The 17,422-nt window shown below is 39.1% G+C and overlaps 1 protein-coding gene across 1 annotated transcript in view; it reads left to right on the forward strand.

The window, feature by feature from the left end:
- ADAMTS3 (ADAM metallopeptidase with thrombospondin type 1 motif 3) overlaps nt 1-17,422 on the forward strand; it is a 289,253-nt gene that overhangs the window by 130,300 nt on the left and 141,531 nt on the right. Inside the window, exon 4 of the mRNA XM_060012409.1 lies at nt 10,364-10,520. Coding sequence (XP_059868392.1) covers nt 10,364-10,520 — 157 coding nt within the window. The remainder of the gene's footprint in view (nt 1-10,363; nt 10,521-17,422) is intronic.

Consider the following 17,422-nt stretch of genomic DNA (forward strand, 5'->3'; position numbering starts at 1 on the left):
TGTTGAGTGAAGCTGGGTGCTGGTGTTGAGATGGAGATCTCTGGGAGATTTTCGCCATTTGATATTACGTGGAGCTGGGAGGTCTCTTGTGGACCAGTGTCCTGAAGTTGGCTCTCCCACCTCAGAGGCACAGCACTGACTCCTGGCTGCAGCACCAAGAGCCTCCCATCCATACGGCTCAGAAGAAAGGGGAGAAAAAGTATAAAGAAAGAATTAGTAGAAGAAGGAAGGAAGAAAAGAAAGAAAGGAAGAAGGGAGGGAGGGAGGGAGGAAGGAAGAAGGGAAGGAAGAAGAAAAGATAAAGTAAAATAAAATAAAGATAAAATATAATAAAGTTATTAAAATAAAAAAATAAGTATTAAAAAAAAACAGACGGATAGAACCCTAGGACAAATGGTGGAAGCAAAGCTATACAGACAAAATCTCAGACAGAAGCATACACATACTCACAAAAAGAGGAAAAGGGGAAAAAATCATAAATATTGCTCTGGTAGTCCACCTCAATTTGGGATGATTCGTTGTCTTTTCATGTATCCACAGCTGCAGGGCACATCAAGTTGATTGTGGAGCTTTATTCCGCTGCTTCTGAGGATGCTGGGAGAGATGTCCCTTTCTCTTCTTTGTTTTCACAGCTCCCAGGGGCTCAGCTTTGGATTTGGCCCCGCCTCTGCGTGTAGGTCGCCTGAGAGTATCGGTTCTTCGCTCAGACAGGACAGGGTCAAAGGAGCCGCTGATTCAGGGGCTCTGGCTCACTCAGGCCGGGTGTGGGAGGGGCACGGAGTGCAGGCCTGCGGCGGCAGAGGCCGGCGTGACGTTGCATCAGCCTGAGGCGGGCCGTGCGTTCTTCGGGGGAGTTGTCCCTGGATCCCGGGACCCTGGCAGTGGCGGGCTGCACAGTCTCCCCAGAATAGGGGTGTGGAGCGTGACCTGTGCTCGCACACAGGCTTCTTGGTGGCGGCGGCAGCAGCCTTAGCGTCTCATGCCCGTCTCTGGGGTCCGTGCTTTTAGCCGCGGCTCGCGCCCGTCTCTGGAGCTCCTTTCAGCAGCGCTCTTAATCCCCTCTCCTCGCGAACCAGGAAACAAAGAGGGAAGAAAAAGTCTCTTGCCTCTTCGTCAGGTCCAGACTTTTCCCCGGACTCCCTTCCGGCTAGCTGTGGCGCACGAACCCCCTGGAGGCTGTGTTCACGCCGCCAACGCCAGTCCTCTCCCGGGGCTTCGGTCCGGAGCCGGAGCCTCAACTCCCAGCCCCGCCCACCCCGGCGGGTGAGCAGACAAGCCTCTCGGCCTGGTGAGTGCTGGTCGGCACCGATCCTCTGTGCGGGAATCTCTCCGCTTTGCCCCCCTGCACCGCTGTTTCTGTGGTCTCCTCCGCGGCTCCGAAGCTTCCCCCCTCCACCACCCGCAGTCTCCGCCCGCGGAGGGGCTTCCTAGTGTGCGGAAACCTTTCCTCCTTCACAGCTCCCTCCCACTGGTGCAGGTCCCGTCCCTATCCTTTTGTCTCTGTTTATTCTTTTTTCTTTTGCCCTACCCAGGTACGTTGGGGGTTTCTTGCCTTTTGGGAGGTCTGAGGTCTTCTGCCAGCATTCAGTAGGTGTTCTGTAGGAGTTGTTCCACGTGTAGATGTATTTCCGGTGTATCTGTGGGGAGGAAGGTGATCTCCGCGTCTTACTCTTCCGCCGTCTTCCCGGAAGCCTCAAAATGTGTTTTTATGAACCTTAGTGAGCTAAGATGGAGTTGTTGTACCACTACAGTATATGATAGTCTTTCTTGAATATTACATTTACATTTATCCTTTCTCACATACATACACAAAGTAATATAAAATTTTCTCAGTGTTCCTCTAGACATTCAAAACTAAACTAAGTTTAATTAAATTAGTTTAATGAAAACTTAAACTAGACATTTAAAACTTATTACTACTTTTCTATGTTATGACTTAGTATAAGATTGTAACCAATTTAATACAAAATAATGGATATTCAGTTAGCTTCAGCTTCAATTATGTATCACATTATTTGATACATATTTCCTGGCATTCTAAAAAAAAGCTCCCTTGCTCTCCTTTCCTTCCTTAATAGATTTGAAAATCATTGCAGTAAAACAACATTTAGATGTCACAACTAAAAATAGAATGTTTCCATAGCATAAGGTTTTTAGAATATCTGGCACAGAATTTTCAAAAAACCTTAGTAAATCTTTTGAAACTTTTTTAAATGTCTTTTATATTGATTTTCATTTTAAACCAAATTGAACACAATTTAGTCTTTTCTTAGTGACTGCTGTTTATTATTGTCAACATATAAAGACTAGAGTTTCACATTTGTGGTAGGGCTTTATGGTTTACAAAGGGTGTTCATAGACATTATCTCATCTGAAACTCCTTGGACCCCACACCCATTCTCTTGTTTCCCATTTGCATTCTGATGAGGATTAGGAAACCATCTAACCTGGTTTAGTAGAACTGGATGTCAAATATGGCTGAAAGGACCTCTCCTAGTGAGTAAGGAGGGTGGCCTTTTTTGATAGCTGTTTCCATGCTCAGAAGCTATTTGGCTTAATTCTGGGTTCTTGGCAGTGTTTGAGCTGAATGATGTAGCTGGAAGAGTTGACCAGATGGGAGGGAAATTATGCAGCTGGCTTTTTAGCACAGATCACAGTTTTATAAATATCCCCTATAAATTGATGTCAAAGAGATTGTGTGAAAATTTAAATATAATAAAATATGTTTAATATAATGTGTTTAATGCTGTACTAAACAGAGTAAATATTTTAAAAAGTAATCTTTAAATTTTGGAAAATAGTTTGAGAAATACCATAAATATTTCCTATATTGTTACATGATATCACAGAATGGTAAATGTGGAGGACTTTGTGTCATAAAGGGAAATTTATGAAATATTGTCTTGGTACCATACATCAATTAAATACCATTAGAGATAGATAAGAAATGACTGCATCTGTTTAAACAAAATCCTTTATGACCATATATAATCTCGTGTGTGATATTTCTAAATATTTCTGTTATAATTCAAAAGTTGTAAATATCTGGCAGCATTGTAAATAATACCAATGCTTAGAATGTCATAGTCTGAGATATTTTTATTTTACACATATTGGGTTTTCTTCTTTTAAGTCAGTACATTTTATCTTGTGAAATAAAATTGTGAGGACCTGAGAGCAGGAGTGTGAGTTATTTAATATTAGGGTATGACAATGCATGGTCTTTGAGCTTCCAGAAATGTTTGTTGAATGTGTGACTACCTAAATGAATATCTTAGTGGATAAAAGAGCCTTTACTACTTAACTATTAGTACTGATGATTTTTTGCATGGGTCCGTCTTGTCTGAAAGCATAAGTACCTTTTTTTTCCCTTTAATTGAAGTATCGCTGATTTACAATATTGTGTTAGTTTCAGGTGTACAGCAAAGTGATTCAGTTATATATTTATTTTTAAATTATATTTCATAATAGGTTATTACAAGGTATTGAATATAATTCCCTATGCTATACAGTAAATCCTTGTTGCTTATCTATTTTCATATAGTAGTTTGTTTCTGTTTGTATCCATACTTTTAATTTGCCCCTCATTTCCTCCTTCTCCCCTTTGGTAACCATAAGTCTATTTTCTATGTCTATAAGTCAGTTTCTGTTTTGTATATAGATGCATTTGTCTTATTTATTTATTTGGCAGTACGCGGGCCTCTCACTGTTGTGGCCTCTCCCGTTGCGGAGCACAGACTCCGGACGCGCAGGCTCAGCGGCCATGGCTCATGGGCCCAGCCGTTCCGCAGCACGTGGGATCCTCCCAGACCGGGGCACGAACCCGTGTCCCCTGCATCGGCAGGCGGACTCTCAACCACTGCGCCACCAGGGAAGCCCAAACAGCCCATCCTTTTAAGCCAGTTATCTTTTGATGGCCATTTAGATTGTAAAATAAACAGGAGAGTACTTTTTAAATAGTCTCTCCATTTTGGGTAGCTACAGAAGGAGAAAAATCAATATGGTGGGGTGGGAAGAGCAGTGGAAGAATCTACCTATAATGTCTCTGAATAGTCTAGGATCTGAAATATATTGATGTGTGGCTTTATCACCTGCTCTTTCCATAATTCACTGTAATATCTCTTCAACCCCCACTGTACTCTAATTAGACACTTTTGTTTGTCTAGTTTTCTTCTCACAGTCTTCATTCTTTGTGTCATCTTCACTGCAGTTACTTTTACTTTGATGAAACTCTCTCCTATTTCGATGCCTATAACACTCTACTCTGTTTCCCTCTCATATGTCTTGCCATTATTTTTCAGTTTCCTTCTAAGATGTTTTATTTCAATTTGGCCATTTCTTACATTAATTTCTTCTCCCGCCCTCCCTCAAATATTAGGCACCTGCTTTGAGCCAGGCACTGTTCTGGGCCCTGGGATACAGTAGTGAATTTGACAAAGTCTGTGCTTGGTAAAGTTTACGTTCCAAAAGGGTAACAGACAATCCTATAGGTAATGCCTTGAAAAGAAAAAGTCTAGGATAGAGAGGGGAGGGGAAGCTAATTTATGTAGGTGGGGATAGTGCCAGTGAGGCTGGGGACCATGTGGCTAGAGCAGAAACAGCAAGGTGTAAAGCATTAGGAGAAGCCAGAAAAATAGGCAATGTCAGGCCATGTAGGGCCTGGTAGGCCATGGTGCCGAGTTCAGATCTTAGGAATTTCCTATACAGTAATATTCTAAGGTTCTGTGAACATTTCCCAAGATTTGCTATTGGCCCTCCCTCAAATCTCTTTATGAACTTTTCTTATTCGTTCTTTTCCCCAAACAGTTTCAGCTATTGCTTCTGAGAATATGCATCCCATTTCCAATATACTTATGGCTATGACAGTTTTTCTGAATAACAATTCTGCGTCTCTCCACTGCATGCTGGGCATTTTCACCCCTACCCCAAGTGAACATGCTTAATAGGCTAATCTTCTTCCTGCCTTTCCAGTTAGCTTTCCCTTGTAGCTTTCTGTTTCTGTGAAACAAAAGCATTAATTTCCTAGTCACTCAACTTCAAAATTTAGGAGTCATCTTGGATTGCATCTTCTTCTCTTCCTTTTCTTCTCATTTTGTCATTCCACAAATATTTATTGAGCATCTAGTTTGTGCCAGGCACTGTTGTAGGCACTTGGGATACAGAGTGAACAGAACAGACTGAAAATAATTCCTGACCAGCAGGGTAGTGTTGGGAGATTGAGAATGAGCAAGGAACATGATAAATGATTAGGTTATTTAGTACGTTAGAAGCAGTGAGTGTAATGGAAAAGATGAGCAGGGTAAGAGGGCTTGGGGTGCTGAGTGGGGGAAGCAGGTGGGTGATCAGGGTGTGCTTCACTTAGTCAAGGACTAAAGGAGGTGAAAGAGTTAGGCATGTGGAATTTTGGGGGAGGAAGATTCCAAGAAAGGAAAGTGCAAGTGGAAAGTGCCTTTCCAGTGCAAAGGTCTTAACGAGGGCACGTGCCTGGGGTGTCAGGGATCAGCAAGGAGCCCACTGTGGCTAAAGTGGAACCAACAAGGGCAAGAGTAAAGAAATGAGGCCCAGGAGGTGGTGGTGTTGAGAGTGGCCATCCTAAGGACTTTGATTACTGATCTGCGTGGAAGGGGAGCCCTTGGAAGGTTTTGAGCAGAGGAGCTTACATTTTAACAGGCGACCAAGTATTTATTTTTTACTATTCTCTCTCTCTTTTTTTTTTTTTTTGCCGTACGCAGGCCTCTCACTGCTGTGGCCTCTCTCGTTGCGGAGCACAGACTCCGGACGCGCAGGCTCAGCGGCCATGGCTCACGGGCCCAGCCGTTGCACGGCACGTGGGATCCTCCCAGACCAGGGCACGAACCCGCGTCCCCTGCATCGGCAGGCGGACTCTCAACCACTGCACCACCAGGGAAGCCCATCACTCTTGAATTCATTCCTTTTTCCTTTCTCTTTCCTCTTCTCTGTTCACATTGCCACTTTTGCCACCTGAACTTTGATTTTAGCCCCGTGCTTGCTTTTTTCCTAGTTCTTTCTTCCTTCTGGAACTTAATCATCAGATAAATCTTTAAACACCACTTTGTTTTGGTCCATCTGATCAACCTTAGTTGTTGTTCTCCATTCTACAAATTAAAATTCAGACACGAGATGACACAAGGCCTCCGTAACCTTGTTTCCCAGAACTGCCCTGCACAGACTCTGCTCTGAATGAACGGGTTACCCACTGTCCTCAAGCACGTCTTGGGCTTTCGCACTTCACAACCTTTGCTCAAGCTTGAGCTGTCTCACGTCTAATGCCTCCTCTCACATCGCCAGTACGGCAATCCTTCCACCTTTTGAAGACCACCATGAGTCTCTAAAAATTCTTCATCCCCTCCCTTTTACCATTCATTTATGTCACTTTTCATCAGAAAATGTATTGAAGACGTATTTTGTGCAGCCATTGTGCTGGTGCTGAAGGAGACAAAGGTGAATTAAGAGGTACAGGTCTGCCCCAGGAGCTGACACTGCCACAGGGGAGACAGAGAATCATAAAGTTAACATTTAGGTAAAACAACCTGGCATTTGTGTTAAGGGCCGTGAGTCAGAATGAACGGCTAAGATGGATCCTCATTTAGATAGGGGTACTTAATCTACATGGGGGTGAGGAAGTCCGAAAATCATTTCTAAGGAAGCAACATTTAAGCTGAGGCCTGGTGAATAAAAATTAGCCAGCTAAGGGAAGTGTGGAATGGTAGGAGAGGAGCCTTCTAAGTAGAACCAACAGCATTTCAAAAGCCTGAGGCTATAAAGAGCTTGGGAATATCAAAAGAAAAACAACACTGAACAAAGGCCCCAAAGGCTGGGGCACAGTCAGTATGGGAGAGTGGTAGTGCTTGGGGTTCATAGGCAGGGCTGGATGATGCAGGCCTTGAAAGCCATGGTGAGGAGTGTGGTTTTAGGTGCAGTGAGAAGCAGCTGAAGTGTTTCCAGCAAAGGAGTGACATGATCTTATTTGAGGTTGAGACTGCCATCTGCTCATCAAAAAACGTTTGTCTTTTCTCCCTGGGCACACAGCCAGATTCCATTTCCTGACACTCTTTGCAGTTGGCTGTGAGCCAGCCATGTGACTGTATACTACCTGTGGAAGTAAGTGGTAGTGGTGAGTACCAGGGCCAGCTCATAAAAATCTCCCATGGGTGCTTCCTCCTGCTGTTTCCCTTTCTGACTGGGCAGCTTGTATTGAAATGGCTGAGCCACCATCAGCCTCGAGCCCTGCATGGCTGTGTGGAGCAAAGCCCCCTCCCAGCTGACCTAGAACTGTTCTGAGCTTTTATGTGAGCAAGAAAGGAGCACCTGATGTTTTGAGCCATTACATATTCAGTCTATTTGTCACCACATTCTAGTTTGCCTAAAATAATACGATAATTTGAAAAAGCAATTTTGGCTGCTATGCTATGTGAAAATGTGAGACAGTGTGAACAACAGCAGTGGCCAAAGTGAAATTCCCATGGGCCCTAGGGAGATTTCAGTTGAAATAGATTTTAGATAATTTCAGATGGAGAATCAACAGCTCCTATTGACAGTTTGCTTGTGCAGCAGGCCTGTGGGAAAACAATCTCACTTGATTTGACTTTCAACTGCCATCTCACTTACTTTCTAGACTTTTCATAACATACCTCATTGAATACCTTTAGGCATATATTTTATTTATTTGACTAGATTGCCCTCAACTGGAGGGTAAATGAACCATGTCTTTGAGAATTTTTTAATTTTACTATGGTATCTAGTACAATGCTTTAGATAAGGTTTTCTTTTTTTCATTAAACTTTGCTTAAATTGATGAATAAAAGGGTAGGCTCTCAGAGTTCCTGTCCATAGAATTATTGGTGGTCATATGACCCAGCTTTTGCCTTTCCATTGATATTGCCCCAACCTGGTTTAGATGTTCAGTTGCCTTCTAACGGGGAGGGTTAGCTGTGTTAAATTTTACCTGTGATCTAGTGGAGAAGTAACATCATGGGGCCTGAGATTTGAGTGTTTGCAATGGAAGGTATGTAGAAATGATTTTTAATGGCATGTGGGTTAATCCTTACTGCTTTTCCCCATGACTTTCAAGTGTCCCCAGTAACCATTGCCCATTGTTCAGAGGTTGCTGGCTGCTTCAGTGACCCTGTTTCCACCCAGGGTTAGGCACTCATCTGGGAGAATCATTATGATCTATGGAAAGTCTCACAATAGGAGGCAATTTCTGTAATCCAAATAAGCAATGGTGAGGTCTGTAACTAAGGATGTGGCAGTGGAAATAGAAAGATGGGAAAAGAATGTAAGAGACTTTAGAGAACACTGTGACTGAATGGGTCTGGGGCAAAGAAAAGACTGCAATGAAGATGAATACTGATAAACTTCAATCTGTAAACTTAGGTATGCATCAGCAGATCTGCGTTTCCATGACAAAGCCAGTTAACGCTGCCTCCCACCAACAGATGGTGCTAGTAATGAGGCTGGACATTTCAGCCTTAGGCGTGGTACAGTTAACTTGTTATATGTTTACTGTATTTGTGCCTAGTTTGAATCTGTTTTATGAACATCATTAACCCATCCATGCCTGAGCAAGGCAAAAAAGTGATGTTGAAATTACTGGTAAAATGAGATTTAAGAATATGACACTAATGCTAAAGAGATTTAAATGACAATTAAAAAGCATGAGAAAGATGTTGGAAGTTGTATTGTAGAGGAGATGAATCCATTGACAGGAGAAACAACTCTGAAGGGTAAAGATCTAATCAGGCCACTTGTGAAAACACTACTTTTCCCCTACAAGAGTAGGGGAAAAGTAATTGATCAGATGAGAAAATAACTCCAAATATTGGAGTTGTGTCTGGAAGATCAGCATTACTACTGAATGCCCACTAGCTCAATGTTCTTTGTAATGAAGGTTAGAAGTTTGTTCAAGAGGGTAAAAGCTAAACACTGTGAAAGAGCTGTAGTGCTCTTTCCTTGTAAGACAAGGTGTAAATTCAAAGGCTGTTTGTATGAGCACATCTAGGTGGATGTAGAAATGGCATTTGGAGACACCATAACTTCTAAGAATTCTCTATGAGGCTTACACAGGCAAATGAGGGGATAGAGCGTATCTAGTGGGAGAAAACAGAATTGGAAGGGGGTGACAGACTTGACTACAACAGAAAAGCCATAGTCATAGGCATATTTGCTGAAAACGAATGCTATTCGGCAAGGTTTACCTACCTTTCATGTCTGTGCTGCTTGACATGGAGGGGTGGAGCCATTAGACCAACGGGTAGAAGGGGTGGGAACCATTCCCCCCAGCCTTGCCTATGGTCCATATGAGCCAGTGACCTCATATTTGAAAATATAGAATAAGGGCCTCAGAAGAAAAATATGACTTAGATCTGATAAATATTTTCAAAATAATTACAATGCTACACTACCACATTATTTCTTCAACTTTGTTTTCAAATAAATGTACTGCTGTTCAAATTAATACTACATATTAGTGTATGACCTTTACAGTAGGAATATGAACTATAACTATTTGAGTGTAATGTGGACTCGATACTTAAGGAAGAATAAATTTCAGACAAAACCATCATTTCTCTTCAGCTATAGTATTGAATAGTATAGTCCTGATGTTTTGTAAATAAACCAAAGATGAAACCGTGTCAGAAAGAAACACTAGAGAGGTGGAAGGAAGTAACTGAATGTAAGATAACCTTTTCATGCAAAAGGATGAAACTTGAGAAGGAAAAATTATGTAAAATCATGAAATTAGATTAATATGGGACAAATGAGCTAGTTCTTCAAATTAATAAATATTAGAAATGCGGGGTTTCCAATGAAACTTAGGCTAACTAAGGACCGAAATAACTTGATGTAGTGAGTGCCCCGTGGAACTCATTCCTCTTATACCATAGTGATATGGCAGGAAGATGTAAATGAGTTACAGAAGATGTAAATACTTGACATGCATGGACAGAAGCTCCACAATGGGTTATTATGGGAAATCAGAGATGCTTCTGGAATTTATGTGCCCATAAGATTGTTTTAGAGATAAGATACTGAGTAGAATATATAAATGTACTTCTTTTAGTCTGATAAAATGTATAGATTGTATGATTTCCTTATTCTTATCCTATATAAAGCTCTTATTCTACCTTGTATGAATTTTTTATTCCTACCATAGATGAATTTCTGTCTTATATGAATAACTGATATTAATCATAGCTTAACCATTTTACATTTATAACCAAAAGTAGAAAGAAAACCCATTAGTTTTCAAAAATTATATTCTTGCCATTTAAAAACCTACTTGTGAGCTAAAGACAATAGATATTTCCTTTAACGTTAATACATTTTATGTTTTCTCTAGGCTGGAATGATAAAAGGTGATAATGATGAGTATTTCATTGAACCCTTGGAAAGAGGTAAGCAGATGGAGGAAGAAAAGGGAAGGATTCATGTTGTCTACAAGAGATCAGCAGTAGAACGGGCTCCCATAGATATGTCCCAAGACTTCCACTACAGAGGTAGGCATCTTTGATAATAATTAACTGTGATTCTAACATATATTGAAAACAACTCTCCCATCAATTAAGAGAATGTGACTGTCATGTGCTCTTATATAAAATGTGAAGGTAGCGAAATAAGTTTATGTTTATAAATCATGAAATATGGCTTGCCTGTTTTTAAATGTGTAAGAGGAATATATGTTACAGGTATTATTTTATTTCAGGGCATTATTGTATCCCCCAATTTGTTATTTATGACTTCTTTTAAATTTTCACATTAAAATGATCTTTTCTCTAGCTTGTGTTAAAATTTGAAAATATTTGTGTCTTCCAGAAGTATCTAAATTATGCATTATTAATATTACTTTAAAACTTTTGAAATGAGATATATTGACATGGCAAAGAATTATATTTTGTTTTAAGTCCAGCTGATAGATACATTTGAAAATAAGAATGCTATCTGACTTTGTCTATTTGGCAAAACTTTTTACAATATGGAAGAGACAATGAGTTGAATGATTCTGTCGAATTTTATTTTAAGGTAGGCTGAACCACCAAAGTCAAGTGAATTATGGCACATGAAGGTTTTCTATTTTGGTTTTAATGAGATCTGAAAGTAACTTTGTATTAAAGAGATGTTTTTATAAGTTGGGTATAGAAGTTTTCTTTATGGAGAAGAAAGGAACTATGGGAATCCATGTTTTTTTTAACCAGATCTCAAAAAGTCTGTACAGTTGACCCTTGACCAACTTTGGAGTTGGAGTGTCAGTCCTCCTTGCGCTGGAAAGTCCGTGTATTATTTATAGTCTGCCCGCCGTATATGCGGGTCCTCAGCATCAGAGTTTCCACCTCTACAGAGTCAACCAATGCTGGCTTCAACTAACCGAGAATCAGCGGATCATGTAGTACTGTAGTATTTACTTTAGGAAAAAAACACGTATAAGTGGACCAAGGCAGTTCAAACCCCTGTTGTTCAAGGGTCAACTGTATTTTCTTTTGCCAGGCCAACTTTCTGAATGGAAGGCAATGGAAATTTCCCCTAGGGAAATGTCAGGGATACAGATAATCTTCTTAATTTAGCAGTTATCTGTCTTCTAGATTAATGATGTCTTTTGAGAGTTGTTACCTGGTTATTAGTCTGATTTAAGGGAAGCCACCAGCTTCCCTTAATATGTTGTATTAATTGGAATGGTACAATTTAAAGTACATTTAAAATTACCATGGTCTGACAGTGTTTTGAGAAATTTCTGGTTTGAAACAACAGGTGTGTATTAATAGATGCAGTACTGTGAAATGTGTGCCTATCCCAGAGGGTCACTGTGGTGTAATAGAAAGAGGATACACTTTGCAGTTAGATAGACATGTGTGAGCAATAGCTCTACAATATCAACTTATTAGATTAGTAGTTAACGTTTTTAAGCCTCCGTTTATCTGTGAATAGAAAACAAAAATATATCGTGCAAAAAATAAATAAATAAAAATATATTGCGCAATTGTAATAAGTATTAGAACTAATATATGCAGATTGCTGAATGTAGCCCTCAGCAATAATAGTTGCCTAATCAGTGTTACCTGTTGTTATTAATTATTGATATTAATTATCTTCTGCAAAAGATTTACATGTTGAGTTTTGTTAAAGTTGAATAGTTAGACATTGCTTGTCCTCGTGTTGTGAATACATTACCTTTAATTCTCATTTATAAGTATTTTCATATTTTAAAAATGTTATTCTAAATCAGAAGACTGGGTATGTCAAAAGATAGTAGGATACAGTACTTTTTCTGTAGTCTTGGTTGTTATATATTAACAATATCTAATATCTCTTGAGGCAACGGTCAAACATATTTTAGAAAACCATAGACCACATGTATGGAATGGTCTTAGAGGACTGGAAACCAGATTAGTGTCTATGACTCTCATCCTGTTTGCTCCGTCTGTCACACTACAGTTTCACCAAACTGTACCCTATTGCTCCATTTCAGTCCCTGAAGATAACTGTATCTATAAATATCAGCCCTTGGTACTTTCCAATAGTCTGATATTTATAGAGGAGGAGAGATTAATTTTTTTCTTGAAATCAGAAAATTGCAAGAAATATTATGTTTAAGACCTATTGCATTTTTAGATGCTAGATTAGGAGAAATAAGTTAGGAGTCAAGGTATGTATGTTTAAAAGAATTGGATGTAATTAAGATATTTTGGGACATTATTTTAGGAAATTATTAAAAATATAAATTCCAGTAGATCAGTATCAATATACTCCGATTATATGAGGAAATTTTAAGAATGCAGACTCTGAAGACTGAGTTTTTCAGTTGCAAATAGAAGATTACCTTACGGTAGAGGTAGGTCACAACCTAGAGTAATATATATTGGAAAGGTTTTCAACAGTCACGGGTCAAAGCAAAAGGGGTTCCTTTGTTAACTCTCAGTTATCTTAAAAGTGGAACCAAAATAAAATCATTCAGTTCTCTTAGAATATTCTGTGATAAACCTTAGTATGAGCTTAACAATTTTTATTTTCTTATTTATACAGTTCTGATTGAACTGAGTTGCTGGTGATATCAATTTACCTCCTTTTGAGAGTCTTAAAATGTAACTATATATTTTAAAAGTGTAAATATCCTCCTACATTAAATAGAGATTCAAATTTAGAACTTGAAGTACCATACTATAAAGTTTAAATTCCTTTTTTAACTTCTTGGTTATAGAACTGAGAGCCAAGCTTTTTCATGGCCTAAATACTTTCCAAGTGAAAATTAAGGATATATTTTTATAATGTTTTCCATCATTCTAAAATGTAAAATTAAACAGATTCCAGGATTAGAAAGGTATATTGATTTATAAATGACAACTATAGTACCATATAAAATAGTGCTTTTCTGGATCAGTATAGGATGTTATTTTAGGAGACATGAGGTCTCTCTTCAATGAGTTAGAAGAAGAGGAATAAAATACGTAAGACTTTGTTAGAAAGAGATGTATTTGAGGGCCATGGGCTTCATAAATTTCTCTAACAGAAAGTCAGGAGGAGTTTTAATCATAAGCAAGGCACTTCTATCAGTAGGGTCCCTGTAAGTAAATACTCTGCTGTTGTAATATCTTATGGAAAAACCCAAATGAACTTTTTGGCCAACCCAATGTTTTGCTAGTTGTCACACTGATTGCCTGGCCACATTTCTTGCTTTGTCATTTTATCAACTCAGAACTGCCATGCATTTGAGGTCTGTAATTTGTTGCAAGTGTTCTAAATTAAAACAAATTATTACCTGAACTAGGTGAGTAGTAGTGAGAAGGAGAGAAGGAGCCAAACTGGGTTGAGATTGAAGTAAAACTGATTGGGTTATTCGATAGAGTAGATGGGGGAAGAGAGAGAGAGAGATCAAGGATGACTCAGAATCCTAATCCGGAAGACTAGAGAATTCTCTTTCCAGAATTCAGGTGTTCCAAATGAGAAGTAGAAATAGGCTTGATGAAGGATGACAAGTGGCTATACTTTTGGATATATTACGTTCAAGGATCCATTGGGATAGTAAGTGAACTAAAAAAACTCATAGTGTATTTTCATAACCATGTCCCAGAGTCATTGCATGAGTGTCTTTATATACCTGTTGTAGTAGGAATGGGTAGAGGTTATCTTGGGAGTCAGGTGGCAGATATTGGCTCATGGATGCTTAGAATGTCTCTGCTTGCCTTCAACTCTCATTCCAAAATCTGTATCAGTGAGAATCAGAAAATGAACACTGCACAGGTTTGGGAGCCCATGAAAGATGTTTGCTACCTATCACTATAGGAGAGAAGACATTATGTCCTTAAAAAAACAACAAAATAAAAATAAGGCAAAAATTATGCTTCTACCATACTCAAGAGCCCTAAGTTATTCCACTTGACTAAATGCAAACCTGTATTTTGATTCCTTATCTTTAAGAATATTTATCTAATTTTCCAGTAAAATTCAAAGCTTTGAATCTGTTGAGACAATATATTATATGGTACAATTCAACAACAACAAAAACAAAACCTCTCAACCATTCCCAAATATGGCACAGATTTTCTTTCCTTGACCCTTAAGGAATTTATATTGTTTTTCAAATGAGGAAAAATATGAATAGTGTTTTAAAATATATTGAACTTGTAAAATCATAAATAGGGCACTCTGCTGTAGAATTACTCTTTTAAGAATAACACCTAAAGCAATTTTACATTTGGCAATATAAATAATCTCTTCCAGTGCAGAACTGGCAGGTATTCACAACACATAGCGCAGCCAGGTTCTGGCAAAGAATACCATCCTTTTCATTTACAACAAATATAAACTTGGCATGCTTATGATAAAGAAATTTGTCTACTTCATCTTAGGGGAGAGTTGAATTTACTTCTTTTTCTGATTTCTGCTTTGGGAGTATGGAGATCACATTCATTCTTGGCATCTTTAGTTTGTACAAAATTATTTTATATTTTACTGATTTGAAATTTTATTTGGTAACGACATGGCTAATAAACTATCAAAGGGTCATAAAGTTCACCTCCACTGTTTAAATCAGTCATCGGTCTAAACTCAGATAAAAAACAAATGTACTTCTGATCATCTCTTAAGAATGTCTCCATTGTCATCAATAAGAAGTTTGCTTTAGGCAGTCTATTTTCTGGGGGTGGGAGGGGGACTGTACTTGTATGACATCATTCAGCTTTTCATATTTTTTTCTTAATCCCTGGGCCCTTAGGCTTCTCCCCTCAAATTACAAACTATTCATTCACCAGAAGCTTTGTGTTAAAGTAATTTTTGTAATTACTTCCTACCAGTGGGAAACAAGGAATAGTAAGCCTTTATCTCCTGGCTTCCTTTCAGGATTTTCATTTTCCTGCATGAACCCAAGTGCTTGTGTTGCTGGTGTGGTTGTCATGGCGCTGTGAAGGAGTGTCTTTGTCCCAGGTGGGAAACATACACAAGTCAGAAATGATTTGGGAGTTGCTCCTGGTTGCCAGGGAATGAAACTATGAAACAAGAACTAGAATAATGGGAAGACTATTCCTTATTTTAGTGACGCTAGGAACTTCCTAGGCACAGAGCCCTTCCTTGATCTGTAGGCACATGAGTAGGTGCTATAGTCCTTTGTATTTGGAAGTTCTCATGACTTATACCCTAATCAAAGAGAAACATTGGTGGACATTGTAACCCACCAAAAGAAGAAAAAAAATCAAACGTGAAAAATTAATTTTAGCAGATGTTTTCTTATTAAATGAAGCAAGACACATAATACTACTAAATCATTAAGGTCTGTCAATAGCAAACATTCTTTTAGGTAGATGTTAAATGATAAATTTTTCACAGAAGCACAGATTAGTTTATAATATAATCTAAATTTCAGCTATTTGTCAAGGCTACTCCCATTGGATTCATGCGGAAATACTAATCGTATTTATGGAATTCCTTTTCAGGTTGGTTTTGTATGTTTTATCATCTAGGTATTTATAATAATTATTGACAAAAGAAGGCAGTTGAATTATTATATAAAGTAATCAGGAAGCAGAGTGAAGATTAAAGGAGCTTTCAGATGTGAAACATGAAAGATAATATTCCCCTTACTAACATGTCTTCCTGGGCCTATTCTATTTCTTCATGAATAGGTACAATGAAAGGAGCATTTATACAGACCAGGATTAAAGTGTTACAAAATGTAACTCCGTATTTTTTCTAATAAGGTATTGAATATGGAAATACACAAATAGTATTGAGAATTCAGAGTTGCTGGATTACTATTTAGTTATTGATGTGGCATTAATGGAGAAAGAGAATTGTAAGGTTTCAGATATAGTGTCTGTGTGATTGGAGTGAAATTGAAAGCAGTTAATTTATCTTAGGGTATGAAGCTAATTCAGGTAACTTAGACCAAATGTTGATTTTTTTTTTTTTTTTTTTTTTTTTTTTTTTTTTTTTTTGCGGTATGCGGGCCTCTCACTGCTGTGGCCTCTCCCGTTGCGGAGCACAGGCTCCGGACGCGCAGGCCCAGCGGCCATGGCTCACGGGCCCAGCCGCTCCGCGGCATGTGGGATCCTCCCAGACCGGGGCACGAACCCGCGTCCCCTGCATCGGCAGGCGGACTCCCAACCACTGCGCCACCAGGGAAGCCCCCAAATGTTGATTTTTTAATTAAATGATTGCCTCTCAGAAGTAACTATATCAATTATTGAGTTATGAAAGAGCAGTTCATACCAAGAAAAACCTTTGTTAGTATTTAAAATGCATTTGCTCTTTCTGAATATAAAATATATCCTATTATCAAAATATGCTTTTTTTGTTGTTGGCTGTGTTGGATTGTTGCACGCGGGCTTTCTCTAGTTGTGGCAAGCAGGGGCTACTCTTCCTTGTGGTACACGGGTTTCTCATTGCAGTGGCTTCTCTTGTTGTGGAGCACGGGCTCTAGGCGCGTGAGCTTCAGTAGTTGTAGCACGTGGGCTCAGTAGTTGTGGCTCACGGGCTCCAGAGCACAGGCTTGGTAGTTTTGGTGCACGGGCTTAGTTGCTCCGCGGCTTGTGGGACCTTCCCAGACCAGGGCTTGAACGCGCGTTCCCTGAACTGGCAGGCGGATTCTTAACCACTGAGCCACCAGGGAAGCCCTCAAAATATACTTTTAATGTTTGGTTTCATTCATTTCAACTGCATTTGCTTATGAGGGATAGACCCTATTTTTAGTAAAATATTAAGTATGTTTTGACTCTGCACATGCCAAGTATTCCTGTTTAAACCCATTTTAAAGCCTGTGCTTATTTTCTTTACATGTACAATTTATAAACTTTCACGTTAGTAAATGGGTAGGAAGCATTTGTGTAAGGATTATTTGTGTAAGAATATTTCTGGAGGTTAAGTAATCTTTTGCTTCATCATTGTCATTGTTTTCTTTTTCCTGCTAAATCATGAG

Source organism: Delphinus delphis, chromosome 5, assembly GCF_949987515.2.
Source record: "Delphinus delphis chromosome 5, mDelDel1.2, whole genome shotgun sequence".
Classification (NCBI taxonomy): Eukaryota; Metazoa; Chordata; class Mammalia; order Artiodactyla; family Delphinidae; genus Delphinus; species Delphinus delphis.